At 41.1% G+C, this 13,822-nt stretch overlaps 2 protein-coding genes across 2 annotated transcripts in view; one reads left to right on the forward strand and one right to left on the reverse strand.

Annotated features, from left to right (window-relative positions):
* The window catches only part of LOC105922647 (zinc finger protein 239), a 38,138-nt gene extending 29,503 nt beyond the window's left edge, over positions 1 to 8,635 (reverse strand). The window contains exon 1 of the mRNA XM_036131296.1: positions 8,359 to 8,635. Coding sequence (XP_035987189.1) covers positions 8,359 to 8,518 — 160 coding nt within the window. The 5' untranslated portion in view covers positions 8,519 to 8,635. The remainder of the gene's footprint in view (positions 1 to 8,358) is intronic.
* Positions 8,636 to 9,335: 700 nt separating this feature from the next.
* LOC118560307 (E3 ubiquitin/ISG15 ligase TRIM25-like) lies at positions 9,336 to 13,111 on the forward strand. The gene is made up of 3 exons (XM_036131222.1): positions 9,336 to 9,344; positions 10,727 to 11,754; positions 12,334 to 13,111. The coding sequence occupies exons 1-3, from the start codon at positions 9,336 to 9,338 to the stop codon at positions 12,380 to 12,382; spliced, it is 1,086 nt and encodes a 361-aa protein (XP_035987115.1). The 3' UTR covers positions 12,383 to 13,111.
* Positions 13,112 to 13,822: the final 711 nt, after the last annotated feature.

A 13,822-nucleotide genomic window follows, 5' to 3' on the forward strand; every position in this document is an offset into this window, starting at 1 on the left:
TCCTTGCATATGATTGGATAAGCCACTTGTCTGTCATCTTTATCGACGTGCTATTTCAACCACTCACACCGAAGCTAACCCGTGACGCTGATGAGACCGACGCCGGAAAAAAAACCCTTTTTTTTTTATGTGTTTGCGGCTCTAGTGCAGGGTTTCCCGCAGCGCTATCTTGGCGAGGCGGCCGCGGAAAACGTGTCGTCCACCCCCCGACCCTCCCCCACCCCGCTCCCGTTCCGCGAGCCGGTCCGCAGAGAAAAAGTCATCCCCCCCCCCCCCCCCCCCCCCCCCCCCGCTCCGCGAGTCGGTCCGCCTCGCATAAGCAAATTCCTGCGGGAAACACTGTAGTGGCACACCTTTTATTGACAGTGAGCTGACAGGAAGAGGGGGAAGACAGGCGGCAAAGCGCCGCGGGTCGGAGTCGATCCCGGGCCGAGGACTAAAGGTCTCCCAATATGGTTCGCGCTAACCGCTAACCGCTCCGGGGCGCGTCCACGTACGCGCCCCGGAAAACAAAACTTGCCAAATCCGGTCGGGAGAAGGGCGAAAACATGGTTTCCACCAACAAAAGCCTTCAGAGCTGTTCTCTGATTTTCTTTTAATGAAACAATATCAGATAGATTGGACAACATGGAAGAAATAGCAGCATCAATGCTAACGCTTGCTTCCTCGATGCGAGCCGCCATTGTTGTTGGAATCTCACGGTGGCTTCTCCACTACGTCACATCCATGAAACACCCGCCCTGCGTCCTGATTGGCCAGACCAAAAATTTGGTTGGGGAAATCATTTTCAATGAGCGGTGTCCCAGATGTATGTGAGTGGAGCTAGGCGGAGCGATACATGCAGCTGGCTGTTGTCAGGTTACTCTCCAGTACCCCCTCCAAGGACTCCAAAAAGTGTGGGTAATCTGTGCTGTTTGGCACATAAGCACAAACAACAGTCAGAACCCGTCCCTCCACACGAATGCGGAGGGAGGCCACACTCTCATTCACCGGGGTGAACCCCAACGTGCAGGAAGGGGGACCCATGTCACCTCTTCAGGCTGAGCCCGGCTGGGCTCCATGAGCAAAAGCCCGGCCACCAGGCGCTCGCCAACGTGCCCCACCTCCAGGCCTGGCTCCAGAGTGGGTCCCCGGTGACCCGCGTCCGGTCGAGGGAACACGAAATCCATTTATGTAAATCATCATAATGGCCTTTTTGGGCTGCCATTTGTCTGGTCCCTCACCTAGGACCTGTCTGCCTTGGGTGACCATACTAGGGGCTTAAAGCCTCTGACAGCATAGCTCCTAGGATCATTGGGACACTCAAACCCCTCCACCACGGTAAGGCGGCAGCCCAGGGAGGGGTGAATGTTAAAAATTATTATTATATTTCTAACCTTCTTTTGGGGGTGGAGAATTTAGTTACATTAAACTCCAAAGGTTATTTGAAAATTGTCAGATAGGACAGGGTTGTGAGCAATTACTGTTAATTCTTCACAATAAATGACATATGTCAGCACAAGGTATGAAGGCAAGAATGTCTGTTTCTGCACATTTTGAGCAAAACCAATTGAATCTAGGATAGCATTAAAGGCTATATTAAGGTTATCACATTCACTGTCAACATGAATGTTAAAATCCTCAACTATAATGACCTTGTCAGTTTTTAACACTATATTAGATAAGAAGTCTGAGAACTGATTTAAAAAACTGATACAAAACAACAAACAGAAGAGGTTTTATTGTTTTGCAGTTTGGACGAGGCAAATTAATCCTGAGGTTCCACTGAAAATGGAAACATTGCGGGTGTCCCGTACCTTCATGCCTGATTTCTGCAATTCTAAAGAGGAGTTCCAGCCAGCATGATGCAGCACTTTTACGAAGCATCCAAGAAGCTCTGTGCTTACTGCTTCTCTAAAAAAAATTGCGGCTGTTCTATATTTGCTGCTCTTTTCACCGTCTCCACGTCAATCTGGAGCAGAGAGGATCGTTCAGGGAGGAAGTCAGTTTAAAAAAAAACAAAGTGGATCTATTCAATTCAATTCAATTCAATTCAATTTTATTTATATAGCGCCAAATCATGAAACATGTCATCTCAAGGCACTTTACAAAGTCAAGTTCAATCATATTATACAGATTTGGTCAGATTATCCAGATTGGTCAAAAATGTCCTATATAAGGAAACCAGTTGATTGCATCAAAGTCACGACAAGCAGCATTCACTCCTGGGGAAGCGTAGAGCTACAGGGAGAGTCGTCTGCATTGTCCATGGCTTTGCTGCAATCCCTCATACTGAGCAAGCATGAAGCGACAGTGGGAAGAAAAACCACCCATTAACGGGAAGGAAAAACCTCCGGCAGAACCGGGCTCAGTATGAACGGTCATCTGCCTCGACCGACTGGGGTTACAGAAGACAGAACAGAGACACAACAAGAGAAACAAAAAAAGCACAGAAGCACACATTGATCTAGTAATCTGTTCTACATTAGATGGAAGTAGCGGGTGAGCCGTCTTCTCTGGATGATGTCACAGTTAACAGAACGCCAGACCAGGTGTACCTACTATGAAGAAAAAGAGAGAGAGCAAAAGTTAAAAGCTGAAATTACGACAGTCATTTCAATGTAATACAATGCAAAACTGGAGAACAGTAGACTGAAGAACAGTAGAAATCAGTAGAGTGAGAAAATTAGACCCTGATGTCCTCCAGCAGCCTAGGCCTATCACAGCACAACTATAGAGATAGCTCAGGGTATGAGCCACTCTAACTATAAGCTTTGTCAAAAAGGAAAGTTTTAACATTAGTCTTAAAAATAGATAGGGTGTCTGACTCACGGACCAAAACTGGGAGTTGGTTCCACAGGAGAGGAGCCTGATGGCTAAAGGATCTGCCTCCCATTCTACTTTTAGAGACTCTAGGAACCACCAGCAGACCTGCAGTCTGAGAGCGAAGTGCTCTGTTAGGAACATACGGGGTAATCAGAGCTCTGATATATGATGGAGCTTGATTATTAAGGGCTTTATACGTTAGAAGGAGAATTTTAAATTCTATTCTTGATTTAACAGGAAGCCAATGAAGGGAAGCTAAAACAGGAGAAATATGATCCCTCTTGTTGATTTTCATCAGAACTCTTGCCGCAGCATTTTGAATCAGCTGAAGACTTCGAACTGCATTTTGTGGACTTCCTGATAGTAAAGAATTACAATAGTCCAGCCTTGAAGTAACAAATGCATGGACTAGTTTTTTCAGCATCACTCCTGGACAGAATGTTTCTAATTTTGGCGATATTCCGGAGGTGAAAAAAGGAAACTCTGGAAACCTGTTTAATATGGGATTTAAATGACATGTCTTGGTCGAAAACAACACCAAGATTTTTAACTTTATTACCAGAGGCCAAGTTAATGCCATCCAGATTAAGGGATTGATTAAGAACTTTATTTTTTGAAGACTCTGGCCCAAAGATTACAACTTCTGTCTTGTCAGAATTTAAATGCAGGAAATTTAAAGTCATCCAGCTTTTGATGTCATCAAGACATGACTGCAGTCGAAGTAACTGATTGGATTCATCAGGATTTATGGATAAATATAGCTGAGTGTCATCAGCATAACAGTGGAAATTAATCCCATGCTGTCTGATAATTTTGCCAATCGGAGGCATATATATAGTAAATAGAATTGGTCCAAGGACTGAACCCTGTGGTACTCCACAAGTGACCCTAGAGTTTGAGGAAGATTTATTATTAACATGAACAAACTGGAATCTGTCTGACAGATAAGATTTAAACCAGCCTAATGCTTTTCCCTTAATCCCTACAGTATGCTCAAGTCTTTGTAGGAGAATATTGTGATCAACTGTATCAAATGCAGCACTGAGATCTAACAGGACAAGTATAGACACAAGTCCATTATCTGAGGCCATGAGAATATCATTGGTGACCTTCACCAGAGCTCTTTCAGTGCTATGATGAGCTCTGAAGCCTGACTGAAACTCCTCAAGTAGGTCATTACTTTGTAAATGTTCACATAGTTGATTAGCAACTACTTTCTCAAGAATTTTAGATAAGAAAAGAAGATTAGATATAGGTCTGTAATTTACTAACTCATCTTGATCAAGAGATGGTTTCTTAAGTAAAGGTTTAATAACAGCTACTTTAAAAGCCTGTGGTACATATCCATTTACCAAGGATAGATTAATCATGTCTAAAATAGGACCACTGATCAGAGGGAATACCTCCTTAAACAACTTGGTTGGGATTGGGTCTAACATACAGGTAGAAGGTTTAGATGAAGCTAAAATTTTAGATAGCTCAGAAAGCTCTACTGCTTTTAAACAGTTCAGACACTGCGCAGGTTCTAAGGATTCCTCCAATGCTGCCTCACTTACTGAGGATGAGGTAATCATGTTTGGGAGGATGCCAATTATTTTATTTTTAATGGAATCAATTTTATTTATGAAGAATCCCATAAAATCATTACTGCTAAGAGCTAAGGGAATGGATGGATCAACAGAGCTGTGGCTCTGGGTAAGTTTGGCAACTGTACTGAAGAGAAATCTAGGATTATTCTTATTCTCCTCAATTAATGATGAAAAATATGCTGCTCTAACTCTGCGAAGGGTCTTGTTATACAACAATAGACTGTTCTTCCAGATTAAGTAGGATTCCTCTTGGTGTGTAGAGCGCCATTTTCTCTCCAATTTCCTAACATTGTGCTTCAAGGAACGCAGCTCTGAATTAAACCAAGGAGCCAGCTTCCTGTGAATAATCACCTTCTTTTTCAAGGGAGCTACATTGTCTAATGCAGAACGCAATGACGAAGTCATACCGTTTACAAAGACATCTATTTGTGAATTGGAAGAAACAACATTGCTGCCATCTACAGGGCATTTCTGCAATACGGAGGATATTAAAAAGGGGACAGACTCTTTAAGTTTTGATACAGCATTATCCGATAAAGATCTACTATAATGGAACCCTCTTTTGGGGGTGGAGAACTCAGTTAGATTAAACTCAAATGTTATTAAAAAATGATCAGATAGGACAGGGTTGTGAGGAAATACTGTTAATTCTTCACAATCAATGCCATATGTCAGCACAAGGTCTAAAGTATGGAGCCAAGAGTGCGTCGGTTTATGCACATTTTGAGCAAAACCAATTGAATCTAGGATAGTTTTAAAGGCTACACTAAGGTTATCGCATTCTGTGTCAACATGGATGTTAAAATCACCCACTATAATAGCCTTATCAGTATTTAACACCAAATCAGATAAGAAATCTGACAACTCATCCAAAAACTGAGTGTAAGGGCCTGGTGGACGATACAAAACAACAAACAGAAGAGGTTTTATTGCTTTGCAGTTTGGATGAGGGAAACTGAGGGTTAAATGTTCAAAAGAACTGTAGTTATTAATTGGCCTGGGACTAATTAATAAATCAGACTGAAAGATGGTTGCCACTCCTCCTCCTCTTCCCACAGATCTGGGAATGTGGAAATTTGAATAATTGGAGGGAGTTGACTCATTTATACTAACGTAGTCCTCTTGTAGCCAGGTTTCTGTGAGACAAAACAAATCAATCTGTTTATCAGAAATCAATTCGTTAACTAACAAAGTCTTTGGAGTGAGAGACCTTATATTTAATAGACCACATTTAATTGTTTTATTTTTAGGTTCAAGGTGAACCGTATTGATTTTTATTAGGTTTTTATGATTTGTTCTTTTTAGATAAGTTTTTGATCTGTTAAGTTTTGGCCGTGGGAAAGACACCGTCTCAATAGGATAATGGATGGGTAACAGTACAGAAGCTGCAGAGAGGTGTGTTGAGAGGTGGTTGAGTTTACAAATAAAAGACTACATGTGTAGACTTTGGATCTCACTTTACTGTGAATCATCAATACATCATTACCTGAGGCTTCAGCATCAACCCACCAGCAGGTCTTTCTTGATACTTGACACCATGAACAATGAGACGTTTGTCTTGGAGGTAGAAAATCACACCATTTTATACAATATCAGGCATCCCTTTTATGAAGCCATTAGATAAAGAGCAGCCACACAAGAAACAGGTGGTGCCTGGTAGGGCAAAATAGGTTCAGAATTCAATCTGAATTCTAGTCCATGGCCAGATGGCACAACAAGCCATTAGATAAAGAGCAGGCACATGAGACATGGGTAGTATAGGCAAAATAACCACTTCACTGGTGTATCGTTCTATTTGAAGTTTACAAGTACCCTACTATTGCACAATGACGCAATCCTCACATGATCCGAATCCAACTGAGCAGTGGCACTCTGCTCTGAATCACTCCCGTTGGTGTAGTGCAGCTGCACTGCGGTGCTCCCACAACACTTCCTTCAGTGGACCACCAGCATAAGAGTTAACGTTCAAATGAATTGTAGCCATTAATGGTCCTGGGACTAATAAATAAATCAGACTGAAATATGCGTGCTACTCCACCTCATCATCCCGTATTTCTGGGTTAACTCATTTATACTAACATCTTGTAGCCAGGTTTCTGTGAGAAACTAAATCAGATAATCAGAAAATAATTCATTAACTAGCAATGTCTTTGAAGAGAGATACCTTATATAAAAAAATTAATTTTTTTTTTAATTTTTTGTTCATGTTGAATTATTTTGATGATTTGCATCTTTTAGATCACTTCTTAATCTGTTTGGGTTTTGCCGTAGTTAATCCACTGCCTGAATGGGGTAATGAGTGGGTAACACTACAGACGGTGCAGAGAGGTGTGCTAAACTATGGCTCTACTTCCATTTTTGAGAACTAAGAAATCCACCCAGACCCCGAGAAGAAGAGCTGCACCACCCAAAGTGGGATGGATGCCGTCGTTCCGGATCAAACGGGTACATTAAGGCAGGTTGCAGTTCCCTTACAAGAATCATTCTACAGAGGATGATGTCTAATTAACATTTCACATGCCTCGGACTCATCTGCAGCATTTGAACACCTACGTTTAGATGCTATTCTAGACATGCTGACTCTGAAGCTCCACAACTCAGCTTGACGGTGTGGCATGGGAGCTGCACGGCAGGGGAGAGGAAGGACGTTGCATGGGCGGTGAGATAAGCATTGGGAAATGTGGAATGCCATCTATAAGATCTAAATGTGGTTTATGCTGCTTGAATCCACAAAGGGTCCACACGTATTGCCACAGTTTCTACCGACCAGACAGTACACTGTACACTCCTCTTCCATGAGGAAAAGGAATAAGGTGCATTCAATCAAAAACAAATAGACTCACAGACACTGTCTTCCCAAAAGCTGTGTTTTTGTATTTAACATTTCCCCTCGTTTACAAATAACCCCTTTTAAAATCAGATCATAAATTGTATGATTTATTTTTAATTTAAACATAAAGGAAATAATTCTAAATCTCTGTGATATGACTAGGGAACGAGGAAAAAACGAGAATCAGATTGAGACAGGGCTCACAGAAGAGTGAATTTGGGCGGGCCGTATACTCCATGGTGAGTAAACACCCTGCAAAACTGATGCAGACCTTGCAATGCTGTTACTGGACTAGTAAGTACAATACGTGCTAACCTCTGTTAACTATAGTGACTTTAGAATGGGGATCTTAAATTCTGGTCTTCGAGGTTTGTTGTGTTTCAGCTCTTAGATGTGTTCCTGATCCAACACACCTCAGTCAAATAATCAAGTCATTATCAGGACTCTTGAAAACCGTAATTGAAGACCGTTAGGGATTATGAGATTACAGAGACTGGACTGCAAAGGCAGTTAACATGGAAATTACAGACAGACAATAGACTCTGGAGGCACAGAGTCAGAAAAATATAGTATAAAGTAGTGATGTGTCGACTAGGCGTCATGAAGCGTTTCGACACGTTGCCAAACTACTGATACTGTGTCACTGAATACTGACACCTGCTGGACCTTAAAAATCCCTACAGGCGACCAAGTTAACTGACACTGATTTGATGACCAAGCATACACAATAATACAATTTAAGTCATTGTATGTTGCATTGTATTATTTTATATTTTTATTAGAATTTAAAATATATTAGATTTTTTTTTAGATACAGTCAGAATTCAGAAAGCTTCCACGATAGGAAGCGAAACGTCTTCGAACTTCAGAAAAAGGTCCAGTTGTTTTTGTTTGTTTGTTTGTTTTTTAACTTTTTTGGAAAATCTGACAAATGTTTGCTAATATTTACAGGGCTACGTTGCAGGTTTATAAGCCAACATCTGCTGTGGAAAATATAGAAACAATCATGCAGATGTGGGAGACTGGGAGGATGTTAGTATCAGGTCTGAACGGAGCCTCAGGCTGAAGCATGTGTGTAAAACTAAGAGATCAGATCAGAAACTGGTTTATCAGACACTTTTTGTAGCTTCATACCGATTCTGGTGAGTTTTATCTGGGGTGTCCAGCAGCTTTCCAGCCTTCTAGAGTCTTCCTCGTAGCGGACGATGGTTTTCTCCACCTCTGAGAAGATTTCTTCAGCAGCAGCAGTTAGTCGCTCTCTGATAAACTCTCTCAGATGCTGAACTGAAGACATTGTTGCTGAAACTACGCAAATATTCAGCTGAGACACGACAAACACAACCGTCTTCCTGCTGAGTCCACACACGCTGCTGCTGGAGCCTTTTAGTTTTACTTCCGCTGAGCGTCACGCTGAGACTAAGCAGCTGATTGGTCCATTTACCGCCCCCTGCTGGACTGGAGAGGAGCAGCAGATATGCAGCAACAACAGACGACATTGTCAGAACCAGACCAGAACTTTTCTAAACCGTCATCAATGGAGCAGACGTGAGGTGGAAGTTTACTCTAATGAGCATCAGCAGGGTCACCATGAGGAACAGAGAGCAGAGGGACTTTCACCTGAGCTACAGTCAGACTTCAAAGCTCTGGTTACAATAAACAGGAGGAAGCATTTTGAGCCTCTGGTTGGATTTGAATCATGATGTGAAAAATATCTGATCCTCAGCTCCATATTATAGAGCTAATAGGAGCCATACAGTTTAATAGGGTTAGCTCCATAGTTGTTAGGTAAGTCAAAAACATGACAGTCAATCCTAAATCAGAATCAGAAATACTTTGATAACCCCAGAGGGAAATTATTTTCGTTACATGCCCCAGATATACAAACAACATAATTACATATATACACAACACTCCACACAAAAAATATAACTATATATACATATGTAACTATTATATTTATAAATATTTACAGGTCTAAAATAAAGTGATAGAGTAGCTCAACAACAAAAGATCCTTCAGATCAGCACATTCCTTCTCATTCCTGCAGCTGGTTCATTTCTCCACGTAGACAGAAAAAAAGAGTTGCTCAATAAACCAGGTAAATATAACACATGGTGACAGTAGGACATAGTAATGAGTGTAAAACTAAGTCTCTCTCTTCCTTTTTCTGAACATTAAGTTCTGTTTTGACAAAAGATCCAAAATTAAAAATAAATAAATCATATCAGTACATCACAAATGGACCATTAATTAGTTAACTGTTCTATTGATTTTGAGTAATGGTTTTAACATGTCATGTTGCATAAACTAATAAAACAAGGATGAAGTTTTACAAAAGGTAATTTTGATAAAGTTCCTAATAACTAAAATAATAATACAGTCAACAGGACAAAAGATGAGGGTCTAAGAAAGCTCCAGGATGAGGCTCTGTGTTATTATTTAATACCTAGAAGTTAAAAGCTTTTTCTCCACAGAAAGTGTTTAATAGTAAAGATGCACTACTGGCTCACATGCCCTGTGCTGAACAACAGACTGTTGGAAAACGTTTCATTGATTACTTTTGGTAGGATAAAAGGAAAGTTTTTTCATAATTGAAATGAAGGGCTGGAAAGATGCAAAAAAAAAAACAGAACAGTTTCATGAGAGAAGTAATAAATAAAATAAATAAATGTGCTTCTTACCAGTTGACTAAGATGTAATTGGTTTGGGGCTTTGTAAAGAGGAAAGTTATTTGTATCTCTTGAAAATATTAAGTCAAACAAACTAAGTGTTGCATGTGGGGTTCCTGAAGCCCCTAAAATAGACATAAAGACCTTCATGCTTAGTGCGATTTTAAACCAGAGGGACTTTGTGGACTGGTGCTGCCCCCTTGTGGCATAAAGTGGTTTTAAACCAGAAGTAGGTTTTGATTTCTGAAAAATCCCTGTGGCTGCCATCATTGACAGCTATGCAGTTTAAGTTAATTTCATATATTTAAGTTACAAATAATTTTTTTATTTAAAGGTCATTTTGTGGTTTTGAAGGGTTATGATGAAGTTGATCTACCGTTAAAGTCTGATATGGAGTGAAATTGAACGTCTGAGAGGAATCAGACGTTTTTAGACATTTCCTCCGTCTGCAAAATGAGCGTCAGCCTGGGTCAGAGCTGCTGTGAGGACCGAACATTTTCCCCACAAGTTTTATTTTGTTATAGATCTGAATTTTGCATGGAAAGGGGGATTCAGACCTTTCAGGCCCATTTTGTGCGTACGCAAGCTTTATAAAGGCGACCTCTGCTCCTTATTCTGCAGGCTGTAAAACCTGATAACCCTCCCTGTTCTTCCTGCTCTCAGACACACATTGAAGCTGGTGGAGCAACATCTGCTGGAGCTGAAAGCTGATTGGCTGCAGCCTCTCTGCTCTGACACGTGATTCGTAGATCAGAGCTCAGAGCTGTTGCTGTTTTCAGGAAATGAAACTCACACAGTCACTGTGACCGAGAGGAGAAATGGAGCAGAACCAGCTGGACCGAGAAACCTTGTCCTGTTCGATCTGTCTGGATCTACTGAAGGATCCGGTGACTATTCCCTGTGGACACAGCTACTGTATGAAGTGTATTAAAAACTTCTGGGATGAAGAGGATCACAAAGGAATCCACAGCTGCCCTCAGTGCAGGAAAACTTTTCTACCGAGGCCTGAGCTGAGTAAAAACACCATGTTAGCAGCTTTAGTGGAGCAGCTGAAGAAGACTGGACTCCAAGCTGCTCCTGCTGATCTCTGCTATGCTGGACCTGAAGATGTGGCCTGTGATTCCTGCTCTGGAAGAAAACTGAAAGCCATCAAGTCCTGTTTAGTCTGTCTGGCCTCTTACTGTGAGAAACACCTTCAGCCTCATTATGATTCAGCTGCATTTAAGAAACACAAGCTGGTGGAGCCCTCCAAGAACCTCCAGGAGAACATCTGCTCTCGTCATGATGAGGTGATGAAGATGTTCTGTCGTACTGATCAGAAGTGTATCTGTAGTCTCTGTTTAATGGATGAACATAAAGGCCACGACACAGTGTCAGCTGCAGCAGAAAGGACTGAGAGGCAGAGAGAGCTGGAGGTGAGACGAGAAAACATCCAGCAGAGAATCCAGGACAGAGAGAAAGATGTGAAGCTGCTTCAACAGGAGCTGGAGGCCATCAAGCACTCTGCTGATAAAACAGTGGAGGACAGTGAGAAGATCTTCACTCAGCTGATCCGTCTCATCCAGAAAAGAAGCTCTGATGTGAAGCAGCAGATCAGATCCCAGCAGGAAACTGAAGGGAGTCGAGTCAAAGAGCTTCAGGAGAAGCTGGAGCAGGAGATCACTGAGCTGAAGAGGAAAGACGCTGAGCTGAAGCAGCTCTCAGACACAGAGGATCACAACCAGTTTCTCCACAACTACCCCTCACTGTCAGCACTCAGTGAGTCTACACACTCCTCCAGCATCAAGATCCGTCCTCTGAGCTACTTTGAGGATGTGACAGCAGCTGTGTCAGAGCTCAGAGATCAACTACAGGACATCCTGAGAGACGCATGGACAAACATCTCACTGAGACTCACTGAGGTGGATGTTTTACTGTCAGAACCAGAACCAAAGAGCAGAGCTGGATTCTTGAGATATTCATGTGAAATCACACTGGATCCAAACACAGCAAACAGTGATCTGTTACTATCAGAGGGGAACAGGAAGGTGACATGGATGAAACAACCTCAGTCTTATTCTAGTCATCCAGACAGATTCACTGGTTATTCTCAGGTTCTGAGTAGAGAGAGTCTGACTGGACGTTGTTACTGGGAGGTGGAGTGGAGAGAGAGAGTTTTTGTAGCAGTCGCATACAAGAATATCAGCAGAGGAGGAGATGAGAGTTTATTTGGAGCTAATGACAAATCTTGGGCATTAGATTGTTACCAAGGAGGTTATCAATTTGGTCACAACGACATCTGGACCTCCGTCTCAGGTCCTGGTTCCTCCAGAGTAGGAGTGTACCTGGATCACAGAGCAGGTATTCTGTCCTTCTACAGCGTCTCTGAAACCATGACTCTCCTCCACAGAGTCCAGACCACCTTCACTCAGCCGCTACATGCTGGAGTTTGGGTTGTAGGTTCTCTTTGGAGCATTGGAGGTTCTGCTGAGTTCTGTAAACCCAAATAGACAGAATCCACTGAAGGTTCAGTGAGTTTGATTCTGGTTTTTAAATCTCCAGCAGATTATTTTCTTGATTGTTGTTGTTTTATGTCTAAACTGCACAGAAATCAATAGTCAGAGATTGTCAGCACTTGTTTTTCCTCAGAATTGATGTTCTGGTTCTGTTGGGTTTGTTTATTTCTCAACATTGTTTTCTAAACCAGCTTATCAGCACCAGAATATTTGCTGTTTTCCCTCCTTGTTGCTTTTAGCAGCAAAAACTGTGAACTCAGCAATAAAATGTCAAATGATTCCCCAGGTTTAAAAAGTGGAACCGGTTCTTTGATCCGGTTCTGGTTTGGACCCGTTTTGTTGAGTCCAGACACACATGACACAACAGATATCATCTAATATTGTAAATTTGTCATCTGAGAATTATCATATTTTAATGCTTTAATATGTTGAATAATTAATTTAAAACCTATTTAAGGTAAATAATCTCAAAACAACAAAATCACCACAACTCTATTTAGTATTTCAGTAAAAATGACAATTCCGCTGTACAATATAGTTTTGTATGAAACTTAAAATTTACAGGATGTGTTTAGCAGCAAAATCTGTAATAAAGAGATATGTCAATTTATGGTGTTTTATTGAATGATGTGTTACAGATTTACACCACAATGACCTAAATCTAATATTTTTGATGAACATTAATGAGTTTTCAATAAATAAAGATTTTAAGTATTTAAGTGAGGCATTGTTTCTATTTACTGAGTCACTATTTTATTTTTCTGTCGGCATCAAACTGTTTTTTTATCATAATCTTTCACATATACAATTTTTTTTATGTATTTCAGATATTTTCTGACCCAAACACTTTGAAACTCTGAGCAGCTCAACACTTTCCATTTATTTTTGGACCAGATCTGCAGGGATTTAAAGCTGATTTTTATGCCGAAGTCTTTATGCTGATGATGTATTACTCTATCTTCAGCACTCAAACTCTTCCCTCTTTCAAGTAATTAGATTACTAGAATCCTTCTCAAAGGTTTCAGATTACTCTATAAACTGGTCTAAATCTACTGTACTGCCAATTAATTGCTCTTTCCAGAACCCCCTAGATTTACATTTGCAATCAGGAAATATTACATATTTGGGTATCACTGTGTCGCTAAACTTGCGGATATAGTAAAATCTAATCACATCCCACTTCTAAAAAAAGATAGAAGATGACATGGATAGATGGAAAACGCTTCCAATTTCACTTATGGGTCGGGTAGCTTCGATTAAAATGATGGTCTTACCTAGAATTAATTACTTATTTTATCCTTCTACATGTTCCTCGTGTTCGAACTGATAAAGGAAAGAAAGCATTCAGTGTGTTGGCTCCTATAGCGTGGAATCAGCTCCAGTCTGAGCTCAAGATGTCAGAAACTATTTCATTGGACTTATTTCGAGCGGTTC

Source organism: Fundulus heteroclitus, unplaced genomic scaffold, assembly GCF_011125445.2.
Source record: "Fundulus heteroclitus isolate FHET01 unplaced genomic scaffold, MU-UCD_Fhet_4.1 scaffold_42, whole genome shotgun sequence".
NCBI classification, from domain to species: domain Eukaryota; kingdom Metazoa; phylum Chordata; class Actinopteri; order Cyprinodontiformes; family Fundulidae; genus Fundulus; species Fundulus heteroclitus.

What these genes read in the sequence shown, in the direction of transcription:
- LOC118560307 (XM_036131222.1), top strand. An exon ending in GATCAACTACAGGACATCCT is followed by an intron (nt 11,755 to 12,333) that starts GAGAGACGCATG and finishes TTGGGTTGTAGG; the next exon opens with TTCTCTTTGGAGCATTGGAG.